Genomic DNA, 17,726 nt, shown 5'->3' with positions numbered 1-17,726 from the left:
GAAAGGAGGGAGGGAGACATTGATGGCTAGGAATGTTCCAGTGTATTCCTGGCCACGGAAGTGGACAGGTTTGCTGGAGACAAAACTCGAATCATTTTGGGGTGATTGGGTTTGACAGTTCGCATTTCAGCACCATAAATGGTGAGCAGACTCCCACGTCGGAATGCCTGGAGTGTTCGAGGGAGCTCGTAGAATGAGACGAGTTCGAGCCAGCGAACACTGGTCAAAGTCGACAGTCCATGTTCTGTCCGCGCGTTTTGTGGGGCACAATTAATCAATAAATAAGTATGTTGGGGAGGTCGGGAGTGGCGCAGTGTTTCAAAACTTCAGCTTCAGTGTGTGTATCAACTTTCAAGTCTGCAAACCTTCACACATGCCACATCGGACTCATCCCCGACATTTTGATTGCTCCAATTTTGTCAATTCTCCCAATTGACGACGTGGCCAGGTATGCCTGGAGGGGCGTTGCCTATGCAGGTGGGTGTGAAATGACCAGTACTCAACTTGAAGACTCCAAGGGAATGCAGGATTTAACTCGCCCAAACTCTGGGACTTGCTACTTGGTGCAGACTCAAACAGGGTGGACCATGGAGCCATTCACTTGACTTGGTGTTGCTCTGTTACTCAGGAAAGCTCTTCACTTGTTCTCTTGCTGGCATAGGGCTCATTTTCTTGCAGGCACAAGGCTCGTTCTCTTGCCGGAACGGGGCTTAGACTCTTGTTGACGCAGTGTCAAACTGTTGCTTGACTTGGAAATTTGACCCATGGTTCTGAATGCATTGAGATGCAATCCTGATGGGCTAAGTGCATGCCTGCATCCAGATTCCCCACAGCCCTATCGGGAACCACCTGAAGATAATTGGAGCTTTGAGTTGAGTAAGCAGGATTTAAGGTCCAACAGCAAACATCAGTTGAATATTGGAGCTCTGCCAGGTTGGATATTGACCCAAATACATCAGGATGAAATCACATCCCGATGTTTGGGCAAATTTCTGACATCTTATGGCCTCCCAAGGGTAGATGGACCAGCATCCATAATTGAGATGGTGACAGAGAGGAGGAAAAGTTCTCTGATCAGTGCTGAAGTAGTGTAGTGTATGATAAGTCCATGTCACAGGCACTGGAGCCATATTGGTCTGAGTGCACATTGTAGCCTCTGCTACTGGTGCAGTGCTAATGAGTCTTGATGAGTCCAACAGATTGAAGTCCCCAGACCACGCTCACAGTCCTCACCATTGGCCTGGCTGTTAAGACCATGGGCACAAGTCAAACTCTGGAAGGAAGTCCAACATCAGCAAAATCTCCAAACACTTCCGAGGATTCCTGTGCTTGCAAAGTGCCTGGCCGGATTGCACGCAATTGCAAAGGAATCCAATTTCAACAATTCTGCGCAAGGCGTCCTGGAAATTGCAGTGAATTCTGATAAGATTGTAAGGGCTTGGAATCAGCAGAATTCAAATATCTGGAGGTCCGACGCTTATCGATCTTTGTTGTTTGTTTGCTGATTTTGAGCTCCAACCTGATCTTTATCACCACGGACTCAGACGTCTCGAGGTGTCATCATTCTTCTCCCTTCTTCCTTCACCTTGTATGCACAACTGGAAGCCCGCAAGAGCCACCTGCCTGCCTGCCCACCAACTTGCATCTCGGCTTAGAGGCCACAAATGTGTGGGACTACAAGATCACAAGGAACCTGGACTCTGTGCCTACACCTGCACCACTGTGAGACTTTGTCCTTACCATGCTCTTATGCCCTGCCCGCTTCCACGTCCACTGTCCAAGTTCAAACGTCTTCACACGGCTCCCTCCTTACTTATTGTTGCTTGACTGCCTCTCGCCTGTACGCTGGACTCTGGAGGTCTGCCGCTAATGCGTCGTTGCCACGTGCATCAGTAGATCCTCAAATATCTTAGCCGACTTAGCTGACTTAATAAGAACAGCTAAGTCAGCTAAGTCAGCTAATTCTGCAAGTAGCTAAGAAAAGTGAGACAGATTGAATGGATTTCAAAGTGGTCTTATGATACCCACATGTTGTAGCCAGTAACTGTGTGATTGTATTGATATAACACGCATATGTTTTTGATCAGAAGTGAGTGAGCTAGAGTCAAAATAAACATACCCAAATCCGGAAGGATGGGCTGTCTTTGGGACACACAGGTGCCCGATTTGGAAATTTAAGCGCTCGTTGGGCACGAAAGACAGCCATCCTTCCGGATTTGGGTATGTTTATTTTGACTCCAGCTCACTCACTTCTGATCAAAAACATATGCGTGTTATATCAATACAATCACACAGTTACTGGCTATGAAATGAGGTTGACATGACCATTGCATCACAACCTCGGTGTCTTCGCCTGACTTAGCTGACTTAGGTGTGAGCACAAATGGTCTTAGGTAGCGGTCTGAACATCTTAGATGTTGCAACTTAGCTGTCTTAGTTAGCTCCTAAGATGTGCTAAGACATGATAAGATACGCTAAGATTCACTAAGATATTTGAGGATCTACTGATGTGCTCATAGCTAGACTGGGGCTCCCATCTTGACTGCTTGCGTGCTCCTGCGAGCTCTTGCTTGCCTGTTACTTGATGCTTGTATGCGCCTGGACTAGTACCCCCCCCTCCGCGTGCCTCTCTCCCCTTTCTCTTGTAGATGGTGCCATTGTTGTGTTAGCCTGTTACTTACTGATGTATATGTGTATTGCTCATGTTACATAATCAATAAATAACATTTCCACCTGTCTACTTGTGTGATCATTCTCGTCTTGACGATGTCCCGTTCATTTTAGGGGATTGCAATCAATTTCAACCGCTAATCCTTGAGAAATGCTCTCATATCCTGAGCTATTCTATGTGAATGCAATGCAATTCTGCGAGATTGCAAGGAGATTGCGCAGATTCCAATTTTGGGGGAAGGTCAGCACACGCGCTTCCAATCCCTCGCACAAAGATTCCATGGATTTTTGTGATTGTATTTGAATTGCCTTCATTGCATGCGCTTGCGCGCTCTAAAAGATTTTGCTGATGAAAGTCTGAAGTCTGAAAGTGCACAGAGAAATGAAGACTTTGGCGAAGTTATTGACCAATGCCCGAAGATGTGTTGATGACTTGATGTCTTCAATTTGCGGAAGTGTGACAAGAGGCCCCAAAGTTTATACCGGAGCAAGTTACATCAGAAGTTCCCAAAATTGCTGTGCACGCTGAGGCAGTGCCCCCAGCGCTCCACAGCATAGCCAGTGCTTCTGCAGGCCAGCAGCAATAAGCACCAGAGGCTCTGAAACATACCTTCATGTTCACTCTATCGACAACATCTATGCAGCAGGCACTTCAGGTAAAGATATCAATTTGATTGACCTATAGGTATGCTCAGATCCATCCTGATGACATAGATTTTAATACAACAGCTCACATGAGGCCCGGATTTCCAAAATCTGGGTGCATTTGGGCGACCCATAGCAAGCAACACACTCACGACAGGCATCACCCCAGAATCGGAGGCAGGAAGATGTCCGATAATTACTTACCCGGTTAGCCTTTCTCTGGGCTTTCGGGAAACTTTCTGGCTGCGAGACAGGCTTCATTTCATGGACTTGTTGCTAGCCTTTCCCACGGTAACAAAGGAATCCTATCCTGAGTACACACCAACGACATGGAAGGGCATAGGAATCTGACCTATCCTTTGTCTGGATAGTTCACCATGGAAATGTCACCTTTCCTGCCCCCTGAAAGTCTTCCTATTGGGCCATGTCATGATTTCCGGTAACCGGAAAGGTCTCTTATTAGGGCTGAAGTTTCCGGACAAAGGAAGTGTCGCCTTTTCCTCACCTTCCCAAGGGGTCGAAAGGACACTATGAAAGGCGGCCTTCAGAAAATCAGGATATCTGCAGCATAACGGAGAGTAAGGTGGCCTCTTCAGTGACCGAAAAAGTGCGGGTAATGATTGTGAAAGGTTAACCGGGTAGAGAATTACCGTAACTGTTCTTGCAGCCGGTTCCGGGGCGCTGCCTGTCGTGACTACAGCTATAAACTAATGGGTTGGGTTTCTGTTAGAAGAGATGATATACGGTGTGTGTGCCAGATTTCAGATGATTCACTCTAGCCGTTTACGCGTGGTGACTGGTGCAAGTCAGAGGCTCGGTCATCAGCGCCCCCAGCATGCTCAGCACACTCAGTGCGCTCAGCAGTTTTGGGGACTTCTGATGTACAAGTAAGAGAGTCAAGCAGAGAGTTAAGAACAGAGACGAGAACAGAAGTCGAGAGACAGAGGTCAGAGGTCTGATGGAAGGTCAGACGGAGTTCGGACGGAGGTTGCAGAGGAAGTCAGATAGATTGAGTTCCAAGTAGCTGAGTAGTCGATGGACAAGTAAACATCAGTAAAACCCCAAATTTATTAGCTGACTTGATGACTTAGCAGCTTTTAGCACTGGTGATAACTCAGGCCCTGGCAGTTGGTTTGTAATGAAAGTTTATATACATGTTTGAAGGCATTGTTCCAAGTGCCTCTCAAAATCGCGAGGCAAACGGACAAAAATTGGGCGACGATTCTGCCCACCTTGAGGCAACTTGAAGGGTCACAGCCACAGCGCCTAAGCGCCGGTCTTAGTCGACTTGAATGCCATCAAAGATGGGCTAAGATCAGCTAAGTATTGCTAATAAATTTGGGGTTTTACTGATGAACAAGATTGAAGGTATCAGAACTGAGAAACTATTTGACTGTAAAGTATGTCTTATATACAAATATCTGAATGTCTGGTCGGAGTCTGATAGGAGTAGAGACAGGAGGCAGAATGCGGATGTGACAAGGTGGAGGCAAACAATCAAGCCTATTAAGTATAAGTAATGGATACAATGTCATAAATGCAAGCGGATAACAGAGCGGATGTCCAGAAGCAAGCAGAGTTCAGGTGGAAGTCCGAGTAAGGCATGATGAGTAGGAACGAGGGTGATGAGGTCATGACTGGAAAAGGGGGCAGAGTTCAGAGATTGTCCTGTCAGAGTTGTGGCAGAGAAGTCGCAGAATGAAGGACTTGGGCACAAGATGTGACACTGGCAGGGAATAGCATGGCTGGCTGATCAGAGGCTGCTCAGTGCAAAGGGCAGGAGATGGGGCAGGATGGCAGTTGACAGTATGGGAAGGTGGGGGTAAGAGAGAAGGATGCAGTGGCATGAGCTGTTGGAAGCTTGGACTTAAATGCAGCTGGGGTCGGATGTGCATGTCATCATCTCAATTTCTAGGGCAGAACAAGTGGTTGTGATTGTGCAAAAGCAAGAGACAAAGCAAACAAGCAGCAAAGAGACAAGTTGTGCCCAAGCAACATGGCAGAATTGAGCTCAAACTGCGATGATGTTGGTCTGAATGGTTGCAAACACTAACCCTACGACCGTCTTCGCTGTCAGATTAGACGCTGCTCTGCCCTAGAACATATCCGCCATGATTATCCACTATCTAAACATATGAAAACACAGTCGATTTTCACTGGGCATCATGGTTCGTGAGCCTCTCGAGTGCACTCGACACAGGTATATTTTTCCTGATGCATGCGCGCCAAGGCCCAACACGAAAAACATACACGGACCCGGGACCCTCTCCGCGACAGGAATAATTGTTTCATATGTTCCACAGGACGGCCGGGGTGACTACATTCTCAAATAACACTCGCGGACATCTTGTTTGTTTGTCATTTGACTGCAAAGTGGGCGACCATTGCTCGGCGCCCCGAGTCCAGATGAAGACGCGCGCGATAGTAAAATTTGTTGCATTCGCATTTGATAGCATGACAGCAGTGTACAAAACAGCCGATCCCAGCTTCCATACTAGTCCTTGAGCTGATTCAAACGGTCCATTGCAAACCCGGGGGGAAGGACAACGGTGTAGCGCCGACCGCGCCACATAAGGGTAACCCGCGGCGGTCGCACCTGTACCATTGTCCATGTCGGAGCGGGCAGCTCGCGGAACTCGCCCAGTCGTAGGCATGGGTGCATTCTGGCCTGCTGAACACTCTGTCATGTCGGGAGGAGTCATCGCAGTCAGCAGTCAAGAATCCGACCTTCGACGTCATCGCACACTAGGCTGAGGAGGGATGAGGGAGCAGCAATGCTCCCTCGCGGGGAAGAGCGCAATCCAGAAGAGTGTCTTCTGTTGTCCTAGGTGCAGAGTTGTCGCTGGAAGAGGTGCTAGCCCGCTAGTCGTATCTTGATAGGCCCCTGCCGGCGGCGCTCTTCGAGTGCTACAGGGACAAACGTCAGAGATGGCCAGCTTTCATATATTGCCTCCTCCCACCTTTGAGCTCTTCGGCTTCCTCTCGTTGCTCATAGTTGAGCACCAGTCGCTTGAGGTGCTGCTGTTCGACCTTGTCTTGCATCTGAGCCGTGCGAGTCTGGACAGCAAGGGCCGACTCCGCCGGAATGGCGATCTGGCGGGTCTATCGGAATTTATAGTCAGTGACGCCCCAATTACACGGAGGAATGATGCTCGCCTGCTGCTTGTTGCCTCGCTTCGTGAACAGCGTGAAGTTCATGACGCCGGGATCTTTGGTGCTCTCGGCACCTCCTTCGCCGTCCTCGTCGACGTCTTCGTTCCTCTTCTTCCGCACGACCGGGGGAGGAAGGGCCGTGTCCCAAAGCGCCAGCGCAGTCTTCTTATCGACCTTGCGCGCGTCTCCAGACGTATCGGTGACGAGCTTAGCAAGTTCTTTGGCGAACTCTGCGTCGTCATCCTCAGTAGGACCGAGGTTCTCGTGGGTGGACGAGGACTTGAGGAGAACGGCTTCCGGCGACGGTGCACGCTCATCAATCTGGATATGTGCTTAGTAGAACGGCTGATAGCGATGTAGTGTGAACGTACGGGTGAATCCAACTGGGTTTGTTCGTCCTCCTCGTCTTCGTCTACACCGCGCTCCTTCTCTTCATCATCATCCTCGCCGCCGCTTTCCTCCCCACTATCTTCGCCTGCATCGCCATCAACAGTTGGGACTACGGCAAATGGCATGAGCGTTCAGTTGCAACAAAAATCTGTATGAATGAGACTTACTTCCGGCGTTCTGAAGCGCCACGCTGAACATCTCGTCGACAGCGACGGCAGCCTCTTCAAAGTTCTTGAAAAGCACTATCTTCGGTCTCACGGCTTCGAACGAGTCGCTCAGCATGAACTCGACATCCATAGGCAAGGGCTCCTTGCAGTGTACGTAGAGCTGGAAGAACGTAAGGAAGTTGTCAAGCTTCTTCAACTGGGAACCGCGGTCGAAGCACATCCCGACTGTATCGAGCAACACGCAGACGAGACGGATGCGGAAGAAGTCGTCAGGCATATCAATGGGGGACGGCTGACCGGGCATGGGTCGGCCCTCAGCTACGAAGGATGTTAGCACACACTCCACGATCCTAATAGGAAGGTACTCACGGTGCCCAAAGGTAACCAACGTCCAGAAGGTATCGAAGATGATTCCGCTCGAGAACATCCGGTAGATGTACAGCTCTCCAAGCAACTTGATAGTGGCGACACGTCTCTGGTTCATGCTGTAGACGTTAGTCTCGAGGCCTCTCCGGATATCCTCAAGCACTTGGTCGACGACTCCGATGGAGAACGCGGGGTGATATCGTTGCAGGTCGTACGTGAGCATCGCGAGGAGGGAGATATGGCCAAACTTGAGCTTCCACGGTTTCGTGAACACCTTGTGGAGAGTGTGAAGGACGACCGGGTCCGTCCAGTCGAGTTTGCGGAGGAGCTTGAGCACCTTGTCGATCGTCTTCTTGGTCAAGACGTCGTAGATGAGATGACGAATGAAGAGTTCCATCGGTGTACGCTCCTTCACTTGGCGGGCAGCCCGTTCCGGTGGATTGCACTGAAATTGGAATGCGTCAGGGATCACTTCCTGAGTGAAGTCCTCCATCCTGTTGACTCACCTGATAGTACGCGTTCTCGAGCAATAACAGCTGTCGCTGGTCGAAATGCTGCATGCTCTGCTTCCTGCGCATTAGCTCGATCATCTTGCTGAATGGCTCCCGCGTGTCTTCGCTCCTCAGCAAGAATCGGCCGCACCCTTCCAGGAGCATCGCGAGGTTTTCGACATTCGTCCCAGAGAAGTCATCCAGGCAGACCTTGAACATGTGCAGGATGACATGGGGCGGAACCACGCGGAACTTGGTGAGATTCGAGAGGAACGTGATGTTGCGCATGCGGACCTCCGCGAGTTCCTTCACGACGTTCTTCTTCCGCTGCAGGTACCGGAACTCGTCGTCCAACTGTTCATTGAGTCAGCCACATGCGCGAAGCCGAGAAGGGCGCATCTACATACCGCAGCCACGATGTCATTTCCGATGTCCGGCATATAACGGTTCAGGATGGCGATTAGGCGGGAGTAGTGAGGCAACAAGTCGGTGCGGTTCTTGGGTATCTGGGTCATGAACTTCACAAGCCTCTTCCTCGCCGCCTTGGAGTTCAGGAACGCGAAATCAACAGCGGCCTGGTCGATGATCGTCCGGTTCGTCGCATCTGGTAGACGTGCGAGCAAAGCAGTGAGCAATTGAGATGGGCCTTGCGGGGCCATCTGGGGCGTGGTCGAGGGCGACTCCTTAGGCGTGCCAGGGGTTGGGGTTGGAACACTTGGGTGATCGTCAGCACTGCGAACGAGCCGGAACGTAACCTCGAAGACACCAACTCATCCGCATCATCCACGACCTCCTCTCCTTTCCCGTTGATTGTGACACCTCCGTCCGCATCGATCTTCATCTCCGCCAGCTCTTCCTCAAGCTTCCGTACCTCCTCTTCAACGCGCTCCTTCTCCTGCCTCTCTTTCTCCTTTCCATCGTCCTTCTCTTCATCTCCGTCCCCTTCGAGCCCGAGTACACTCCGTGGGACGTAGTCCTTGAGGTCCGGGATCTCCTCGAAGAACCGGCGCTCCTCTTCGTCCTCCCACTTGCCTCCGGCGCCCGTCATGTCATCAGACTCTCCGCCAAGGAGACTCGACCCAGAGCTCATGCCGATCTGAATGGACTCGGACTTCTGCGACGCCGTCTTGAGCGTGGGCATAGGCAGATACAGTTGCTCCGAAAGACTTCAATAAGAGAAGTTCAACACACTGCGCGCATCCACACGGATCAGTAAACGCACCTCTGACAGCTCGCGAGGAGTTTCTCGTAGTTCTTCGTCATCTTCTCGTACGCCTGCTGACGATCCTCGAAGATTTCGCCTGAGCGGATATATGCTTCATGGTTCCTCCTGTCCTGCTCTTGCAAGCGCTGCCGGGTCCTTCAGTACTAATCATATGATGATCATTACAAGACGCGCGGCTTACGTTGTGTTCGATTACGAGCTTCTTTGCTACGTTGTCGAAGTAGCCTTCGCACATCTTCTTGAACCTGTCCCGGATCTCCTTCTCCACGAGCTCCTCGCTCTCGTTGATGAGCGTAGGGAAAGCACCATTGGTGCCATTTGTCTGCACGGCCTCTGCGGTTGCATTCTCAGACAGGGTGCCAGGTTCCGCATTGGCAGAGATTTGCTTGGAGGAGGACGGTGGCACGATACCAAGGTACGGGCGAGAGTAGGACTTGAGGAAGACCAGGAGTAGAGGCAAAGAGGAGAGCGACGGATCGTTGGACAACTTGCACCAAGATATGAACGATTGGCTCAGCGGTGCAATCAAGTCACTTACCAGATCCCGCACGGTCTTCATTATCCACTCTCCGCCACTCCTGTCTGGGCCATCCCTGATGATCCCCACAAGTGCGAGCTCAGCACATACACGCAGGACGGGACGTTGACGCGCCACACGCGCAGAATCTTCCTTCTCACGTTGCTCCGGGGTCAGTGTGGCGAGCGCCGCGCGCGAAGGCGGAGCGAGCGCAGCAGTGAGCGAAGATACGATGGCAGAGGTGAAGGTCTTGGGGAAGCGGCGATGGAGTGCAGAAATCACCTATCATAGGACGCATATATTCAGCAAGTATTAAGACGCGAAGAGGCAGTAGACGCACTTCGACCGCGCTCCAGACATCCTTCTCCGTCTTGCATCTCAAAACGCCTTCTGCCACAGCACCAACTATCTCGTCCACGTACTTTTCCAGAGTCAGCGAGTCGATATCCTTGATGATTTGGTCGCGATTCTCGATGCCCAAGGATTGCCGCATACGCTTGATCAGCCCAGTATGCCTCTTCAGCGAAGAGTCAAGGGCTTTGGAGGGTTCTACACACGGCCAACCGTCGTCAAATTGTAAAGAACCAGGATACACATAGCACGCACCCTGACCAGCCTGGGTGATATTCAAGTCCTTCAAAGCTGCTCGCTTCGCCCGGCGAGCCTGCTCCTCGTCCACCTTCGACTGCGATACGCCGTTCACGGCCGACTCGGGCATTGCTCGTTGTTCCTGTCTTGCTTATCTGCGTAAGAATAATTCTTGTCGTATGCGAGCGTGTGGATGTAGAAGTGACATGAGAGTTGCGAACAAGCCTTCGGACGCTGAGCCGCGCAGCGGACCCGCACCGCACCGCCGCGGGCCTTCTTGACTCCCTTCCTCGACCTCCACCGCTCAACGTCCAGCGTATCGCCATGCACGGCATCTTTTACCTGCAGCACCAGCTTCATGAAGATTATCTTGAGCGTAACCACTGGCCAACAATCGCAGACCCGCCGGTACGTCGCACAATAGCTTCGGGTTGAAGAGCATTTCCTTGGGTCAATATTGGCACGGAATACCAGCTTTTGGGGCCCTTACGACGCAACTTACTTCTCATGAACGACGTCGCCGGGACATGATTGCTTTCCTGATCATTGTTCCGACCTGGAGGATGGGAAGGGTGCAAAGAGATTGCTGGGTGTGGCATCAGGTTACGGTGTATCGACGGTACGTCAATACGATCTCTATTTGGTCTCAACACGCTCATCGCCCTTGTCCTACAGTTCTGATGAGATACCTTGTGGCTTTATAATGCCCTCTACGACCTAGCGCGAGCAATGAATGTCTCAAATAGCGTTGGACATTAGTCTCCGTAGCCGACGGTGCAACTGAACGGTTGGACACGGCTACCCACTTGCGTCTATACCCGAATATCATTTAACGTGTCATCGAACTCGACGCGGATCACATAGTCAAGCGTTATTCAACATCCGTGCTACTGGTGGGGAGACCAAAGCGGTATGTGAACGTGCACAGCTGACAAAAATTTAGCAAATTCGTACTTCGTCCACCTCATAGACAATGCACACTTACAGACCATTCCATCGTCAGTATGCTCTTCATGACGCGATGACACGACGTGTCGCTCCCACAACTCTTTCTACGCCACGCAGTGTCCGGATTGCATTCCGCATCTGACAACCCTGTTGCCCTCACCCCAGCTCTGATGTAGCTGAATAAAAGGCCGACGCAGCTGGCAAGAACGACTTAGGACAGCGTCGCGTGGTCGGGTAGTCCCGACTTCGCCCGGCATATGCGCTCGAAGTAGCAGCCTACTCTCCGCTGCAGGGATGGCTACCCCGATACCTTATCAGCTCTGCATCGTTGAAAGACGTGCGCTGGCCAGCGACGTCTGGTACGCTCAAGTTGCGATGGCTTGTATGACCAGGAATTCGAATCTCGTGGCGCAACGGCATTCGGGCTGGCAGTGATGATAGTTGGTGAGGTCATCCCATTGAGCTTTGTTCAGTTACATTGCTGAGCGTTCCCCGTATGTTTCGTACAGATAAATAGAATATTCTGTCTATGACCCCGTTACGTGCAACTGCATCCGTCTGGCTGCGTTCAAGAAGGAGATGCATATTCATCGGGAGCTGAAGTCGGTATCCCAGACGACGGGGTTCGGGCCAGATACCGTGAGTCAGCAGAAGTTCACACATCGCCGTGCTGGATATAAGGCCACAGTGGTGCTATGAGGTTGATTCATCATTCTCGGCCCCGGGCAGGTTGAGGTCTATTGGGCTCCAGTATGTCCTCCGATGCAGACGCCGATGCTGCAGCAGTTGTGGACCTATTCAGCTCCTTGTAAGTCGCGTATCCCCCTCGCCTCGTACACTTCCGCTGACATCGCGCAACAGCTACTCGGAAACATACTCCAATGTAGCAGTCTCAGGTGCGTGCCTTCAATGTCATAAGCTCGACCTTCAAGGACGGTAATACTGATCCTTTGGTCGCAGTTCTCTTCTTCTATGAAGCGTTAATCACGTTCGACCGCGAAGTCCGAACTGCCAAGTGGGCTGGAGCCCTCTTGTTCTTCACAAACAGGTATATTTCCATGGCGGTCTATGTTTCGGCGTTGGTCCAATTCACAACTTTCCCTTCGGACGTGGTAAGCAGTCGCGGATCATAACGTGATCCATCGCAATGTCTGACAACAAGCAGAGGTTCATTCTGGGCTCGTAGATCTATGATCGGATGCTGACGTCCACAGTTGTTCCATGTTCCAAATCCTGGCGATGATTGGGCTTGGGACACTGCAATTTATTTCCGGAGCAGGTGAAGGACCTGGCGTACTTCGAAAACTCCCCTATAATCAGCTGATGTTTCGGGATAAGTCTTCTCTGCCCTCCGTGCGTACGCCCTGAGAAGGAGTAAGCTTCTTGGTGTACTGGTCTTCGTCTTGTCCCTCGCCCCAGTTGGTGCAAATCTGGTGAGTAGCTCGGCAATTCCTTCGACTACATACTAGGTTACGCGGACGCATCATGATTTTTTGTGCCGGTCATTTACGGCTGACGTCTCTGGAGAGGCCTTTTCACTACCGATTGGATGTCTCCAGATAGACCATCTCACTCAGGAATTGAGTCCAAGGTGAGTCTTCCGAATGTGGTCATCTGCCATTCATTACTGACATGGTTCAAGGCGTAGGTTGGCCTCAACCATATGCAAGAGAACATATGCTCATCCAAATCAACCCTACAGTTGTGGTCATCGCTCGAGTGCCACTCATCGTTGCCGACATGGTGCTCATATATATCACCTGGGCGAGACTCAGCGGTCTGGCCACACTCCGCGATATACGTCAATCCAAAAGACTATCGCTCTCGGATGTCCTATGTCGTGATGGTACGTTTCGTGCGCACACCGCTCACGAAGTATGTGACTCACTTTATGCTCCTTGCCACACACAGGTACCATGTATTTTGTGTACGCCCTACAACAACACTCTCTAATCACCTGCTGGAGTTCGGAAAATCATTGCGTCACCAGGGTTCTCTTCGTCTTGAACATCCTCCACCTCGTCTTCTCAATCAATGCGGTACGTCACATGTCCTGACACGTTTGTATTCCTGATCTCATTATCAACGGGGCTGTCAGATCACGGTCGAAGGCAATGGTGCAAGTTATGTCGCCGAATTCACCGCCTCGTACGCATTCTACCACCATACCACCAGTGTGCCGCGACGGTTTACTCACTAAAAGTCGTCTCCCAAGCATCACGGCGATCCTCATCTCGTGCTTCCTCCTGGAACTGCAAGAGGCGGATAGGGCCGTTGTCAGACTCGACCCCGACGACCCGCTTCACTTCTCAAAGGACCCTTACGACTCAATACCAAGCTTCATCTCGTCCCTAGGAGCTTTCATCAACCCAGACCTTCCGTCACCGCACGACGACGAGTCTGCACGACCTGTTGTCTCAGGTTGGCATCCAGATAATGAAGATGATGGGGCAGGGGAAATGTCGCAGGCCATTAAAACTCACTCTATTGTACCCTACTCTACCAGTTCGCATGCGCCCGGATGAGGGTGGGCCTGGCCCGGGCGGTTGTAGTCAAGCTTCATGAATCCGCCGACGTAGTTGCAGTGCCGGATAACTATGAAAGCTGTCAACCAGCGTTCCGGTGTCCGTCGTACGTCCTACAGAACGCCGGCACGCGCCCTTCATGCACCGGGATGATCTTCGGCTTCACTCACCAGGTACCATCTACCATCGGCGCTCACGTCATCCGGACGTGCCCTTTTCGCCTCTATATTCTCAAGAGTCAGCAGAATTTGATCCAACACCAAGCACTTTGTGCGTCTAAGAGGGTGCATGCCGGTAGAAGACGTCAGATGGGTTGCATCAAGGTCCGGAAACTGGTAGATGATGCGAGAGGACTCCGGATGGTCCGGCCTAAACATGCTTTCCAGTATAGCACCCGGTACAGCCCGGGAGTTGTTGCACCCTCGCAGAATGTTGGACGCACTCCAAGGAGTCCCCGCATTCCTCATACAAACACAGATGGTATACGACCGCGAGACGCCGGCACCTTTCGGCTGGCATAGTCCTACTCCGCACGGAAGAGTCCTGACATATCCGGACCGCCGCAGTTGTGGCGGTGCAGTTGGAAGAGCCATATCATCAACCCGCTCGGTGCTTCGCGTCTGCCACGACATCGCACGTATATCTTACCCCAGTACACGTCCAGGTAGGCCTTCGTCGCCGCCCTGTAGCCACCGAGTCATTGACCAATACCCCCACAGCCATACCATACGTTTGCTCGTCTCTTCGCAGTCACTATGGCGATGCTCCTGTCCTCGAATTCCTTCGTGGAGGGCGCACTCGTGCTCCTATCGGGCATGTTCTTGGTATTCCTCGTCAAGAAGCTGCGAAAGCTCGCACCTCGGTACTTTTCGACAGTCAATCGTCTCCGAGGCCCTTCCAGCCACAGCTTTTTGTTCGGCAACTTGAAGCAGTTCGGCGCAGACCACACTGAACTCACACAGGAGTGGATCGCACAGTACGGGCGGTCGTTCCGCGTTTGGGGACCACTCATGGCAAGGCGAACATTCCGGGTAACATGAACGTGTATGTTCATGCAGTTCATCTTCAGGAGCCCCGACTGTTCACGACGGACCTTCGGGTGATCAATCATGTCATCAGCCATTCCATGGACTACTACAAGGCTGAGGAGGCCCGCGCAACCCTGGCGCGTCTCCTTGGAGATGGTGAGTGATGCTCATGTGCAATGAGATGATGACTTAACCCCTGTACAGGTGTTCTGGTCACAGAAGGTGGGAGCTGCTTCTCTGCCAAGTTCACTTGAAGCCGCTGATGCTGACGCGTTGCCACGGCAGGCGCTAGACACAAACAGCAGGTGTGCTGCCATTCTTCTTTCACTGATGTAGGCTCATGACTCACGCCTCCGTATAGAGGCACATCATGGTAGGGCGCTGATGCTTACGCCTCCGCATATGCCGTGTTGACACCCACCCTACCGCCGTCAGAACCCAGCTTTCGGCCCGACACAAGTCCGCGAGCTGACCGAGATCTTCCTCGAGAAAGCCAACGGTGTGCGTGTTCCGATTCTCCCCTCCTCTCCCAATCCAGACCAGCACTGACTCATCATAACCCTTCCGATTACGGCACAGCTCTGCGACTACTGGAACGCCCAGATCGTCTCGCAGGGCAACACCGTGAACGTGATTGAGGGCCTGAGCAAGATGACACTCGACGTGATCGGCCTTGCGGGTTTCAGCTACGAGTTCGATGCGCTCAACCCGGACAAGCCGCCAAACGAGCTCAACCGCGCATTCGATGCGATATTCAAGCGGCCCCCGCCGATGAACCCCCTGGGTATTATCGGAGTGTTATTCCCGAGGTTCGAGAGGCTGTTCGTGAGTCCTTTGACCAGACTTTTACGTCGCGCAGGAGTGCTGACGTTCATGACATACAGAACCCTCAAGCTAAGCACATCGATAGTGCCAAGGCAACAATGCAGCGTATCGGTATGAAACTCCTACAAGAGAAGAAGGCCGGCATTCTGCGCGAGAAGAGCGCAGGCGGCATCGAGAAGAAGGACTTGCTAGGCCGCGATCTCTTGACGCTCCTCATCAAGGCGAACATGGCCACGGACATCCCCGACAGCCAGCGGCTGACCGACGAGGAAGTGATCGCCCGTGCGTGCCTGTGACTCCCCGGCAGCGCACCATCCTTGCTGACCCGATCGATCCTTCAGAGGTCCCTACTTTCCTTGTTGCTGGCCATGAGACCACGAGCACGGCAACGACTTGGTGTCTGAACGCGCTCACGCAGAACCCCTCCATCCAGGAGAAGCTACGCAAGGAGCTTCTGGCCATCCCGACAGATATGCCCTCCATGGAAGACCTTAACTCGCTCACCTACCTGGACTATGTTGTCCGCGAGACGCTCCGCCTCCATGCGCCCGTGGTGGTTACGGCCCGTGTCGCCCAAAAGGACGACGTTATCCCGCTCTCTGAGCCCATTAGGGACAGGGACGGGAATTTGCTCACTGAGATCCCGCTCGTCAAGGGTACGAGGGTGCATATTCCCATCGTGGCAGTGCAGAGATTGAAGGCGCTTTGGGGCGAGGACGCTACCGAATTCAGGTACGTCTGCAGTCGACAACCGAGATGGAGTGCCCCTAGGGACATCAGGCTGAACTGAACTTTGAACGCGAATAGGCCAGAACGCTGGGAAAGCCCTCCCGAGGCGATCGCCAACATACCCGGAGTCTGGAGCCACCTCCTCACCTTCCTCGGTGGCCCGCACGCGTGCATTGGCTACCGATTCTCTCTTACTGAGTACGTCCGCTCCTTTAACTCTTTCTAGTGTCCCACATGGACTGAATGGTCATGCAGGATGAAAGCGCTCGCATTCACCCTCGTCCGCAACTTCGAGTTCGAGAGCGCAGTGCCCAAAGAAGAGATCAAGCCGCTTGGTCTGTTCCTGCAGCGTCCGTGCGTAGAATCCGAGCGCGCGAAAGGCGCGCAGCTTCCGCTGTTGATCCGTCCGTACAGACGGTCATGAGTGTTTGATCGTGGAACGAAGGGCGATATACAAGTACGTGACGGTGAAGGTTCCATGGTATGACTACAATCAGTTTCGGATATCCATTCTCTTTTTTTCGTACTTATGGAAACTCACAGCGTATTTTGATTGAAAGATACCAGTATGGCAGATGTCAGTGTAAAAATATATGGCCGCACAAATACGGCAATTGCACAAGGTCGACGCCAGTGACGCTAGCAGTGGCACCATACCGGGATGAGTGGTCCCAAAAGGGCAGGCCCGGAGCCGCCCTAAGCGAACTTGAAGGAGTAGTCCCTGCAAAATGGTATAACGCCCGCTGCAATAAGGCCACTGTCATTGCATATGGGGATCACGGTTCGTGCTATTAGGCTCCGGTCCCCCGTTTGAAGACTACCCAACCGTCCGCCTTCAACATTTGCACATGATATGCCCTCACCTCCGACATGCTGGCAAAAATACGAATTAGACCTATTTCTTTCCCTCTGCTCCAACTGGCACACCCCGCATGCCCACTGTCTTCTCTTTGCGCCGTTCGACGTCCTCGCTTACCCTAATTTAAGGTTGCTAACCCATACCATTTTCTCGTCTACCCCAGTTCATGGAGAAGACGGCATTCCCTCCACTCTGAATGTGTATGATAAGCCTTCAGAATGCCAGGATACGAGACACGGAGCAAAGTTTGGTCGGCGGCTATTATGGGGGAGGACCCGGCGCCTGTGGCCATCGTGAAGTGGAATGAGCGACTCCGATGCGTTTATGTAGCTCAATTCCATTTTTCCTAGATAGAATATGGATGGATGAGTGTATGTGTGAAAATTGGAGGAGCGATTGGATACGAACAAAAGCGCAACAGCGGAAGAACTGCCGCAACTAACAATGCGGACTAATTGGCTACAAAGAGGGGACGCAATGTGATCTGACAGTGGACGAATAGGATGGGACATATTATGACCCCTTGCGTAGTCCCTCTGCCTTTTCTACCAGCTCGAACTTTCGGGTTACCGTACCGCACCAGGTTAACCGAGTCCTCCA

The 17,726-nt window shown here is 52.1% G+C and overlaps 4 protein-coding genes across 4 annotated transcripts; 3 read left to right on the top strand and 1 right to left on the bottom strand.

The window, feature by feature from the left end:
- Window positions 1-5,726: 5,726 nt before the first annotated feature.
- L226DRAFT_503148 (transcription factor) lies at window positions 5,727-10,433 on the bottom strand. The gene is made up of 14 exons (XM_067677920.1): window positions 10,231-10,433; window positions 9,965-10,173; window positions 9,646-9,906; window positions 9,289-9,594; window positions 9,105-9,232; window positions 8,653-9,048; window positions 8,290-8,596; window positions 7,898-8,236; window positions 7,395-7,836; window positions 7,026-7,343; window positions 6,840-6,967; window positions 6,442-6,789; window positions 6,276-6,417; window positions 5,727-6,222 (listed from the first exon to the last, which is right to left on the bottom strand). Exons 1-14 carry the CDS (start codon window positions 10,340-10,342, stop codon window positions 6,170-6,172), a joined length of 3,489 nt encoding a protein of 1,162 aa, XP_067539158.1. The 5' UTR covers window positions 10,343-10,433; the 3' UTR covers window positions 5,727-6,169.
- Window positions 10,434-11,741: 1,308 nt separating this feature from the next.
- On the top strand, window positions 11,742-12,528 carry L226DRAFT_297617 (uncharacterized protein). The gene is made up of 5 exons (XM_067673678.1): window positions 11,742-11,799; window positions 11,890-11,968; window positions 12,022-12,056; window positions 12,121-12,272; window positions 12,326-12,528. Exons 2-5 carry the CDS (start codon window positions 11,913-11,915, stop codon window positions 12,344-12,346), a joined length of 264 nt encoding a protein of 87 aa, XP_067539157.1. The 5' UTR covers window positions 11,742-11,799; window positions 11,890-11,912; the 3' UTR covers window positions 12,347-12,528.
- A 96-nt stretch (window positions 12,529-12,624) lies between these two features.
- Window positions 12,625-13,855, top strand: L226DRAFT_297615 (uncharacterized protein). The gene is made up of 6 exons (XM_067673677.1): window positions 12,625-12,755; window positions 12,863-13,006; window positions 13,072-13,087; window positions 13,151-13,199; window positions 13,259-13,308; window positions 13,376-13,855. Exons 1-6 carry the CDS (start codon window positions 12,710-12,712, stop codon window positions 13,683-13,685), a joined length of 615 nt encoding a protein of 204 aa, XP_067539156.1. The 5' UTR covers window positions 12,625-12,709; the 3' UTR covers window positions 13,686-13,855.
- Window positions 13,856-14,317: 462 nt separating this feature from the next.
- On the top strand, window positions 14,318-16,892 carry L226DRAFT_531922 (cytochrome P450). The gene is made up of 12 exons (XM_067680169.1): window positions 14,318-14,349; window positions 14,405-14,698; window positions 14,755-14,869; window positions 14,918-14,935; window positions 14,999-15,018; window positions 15,075-15,086; window positions 15,149-15,214; window positions 15,293-15,538; window positions 15,598-15,820; window positions 15,880-16,270; window positions 16,346-16,465; window positions 16,523-16,892. The coding sequence occupies exons 2-12, from the start codon at window positions 14,441-14,443 to the stop codon at window positions 16,689-16,691; spliced, it is 1,638 nt and encodes a 545-aa protein (XP_067539155.1). The 5' UTR covers window positions 14,318-14,349; window positions 14,405-14,440; the 3' UTR covers window positions 16,692-16,892.
- Window positions 16,893-17,726: the final 834 nt, after the last annotated feature.

Source organism: Lentinus tigrinus (genome assembly GCF_003813185.1).
Source record: "Lentinus tigrinus ALCF2SS1-7 unplaced genomic scaffold L226scaffold_5, whole genome shotgun sequence".
Lineage (NCBI taxonomy): Eukaryota > Fungi > Basidiomycota > Agaricomycetes > Polyporales > Polyporaceae > Lentinus > Lentinus tigrinus.
This window is presented reverse-complemented; position numbering and strand designations above follow the sequence as displayed.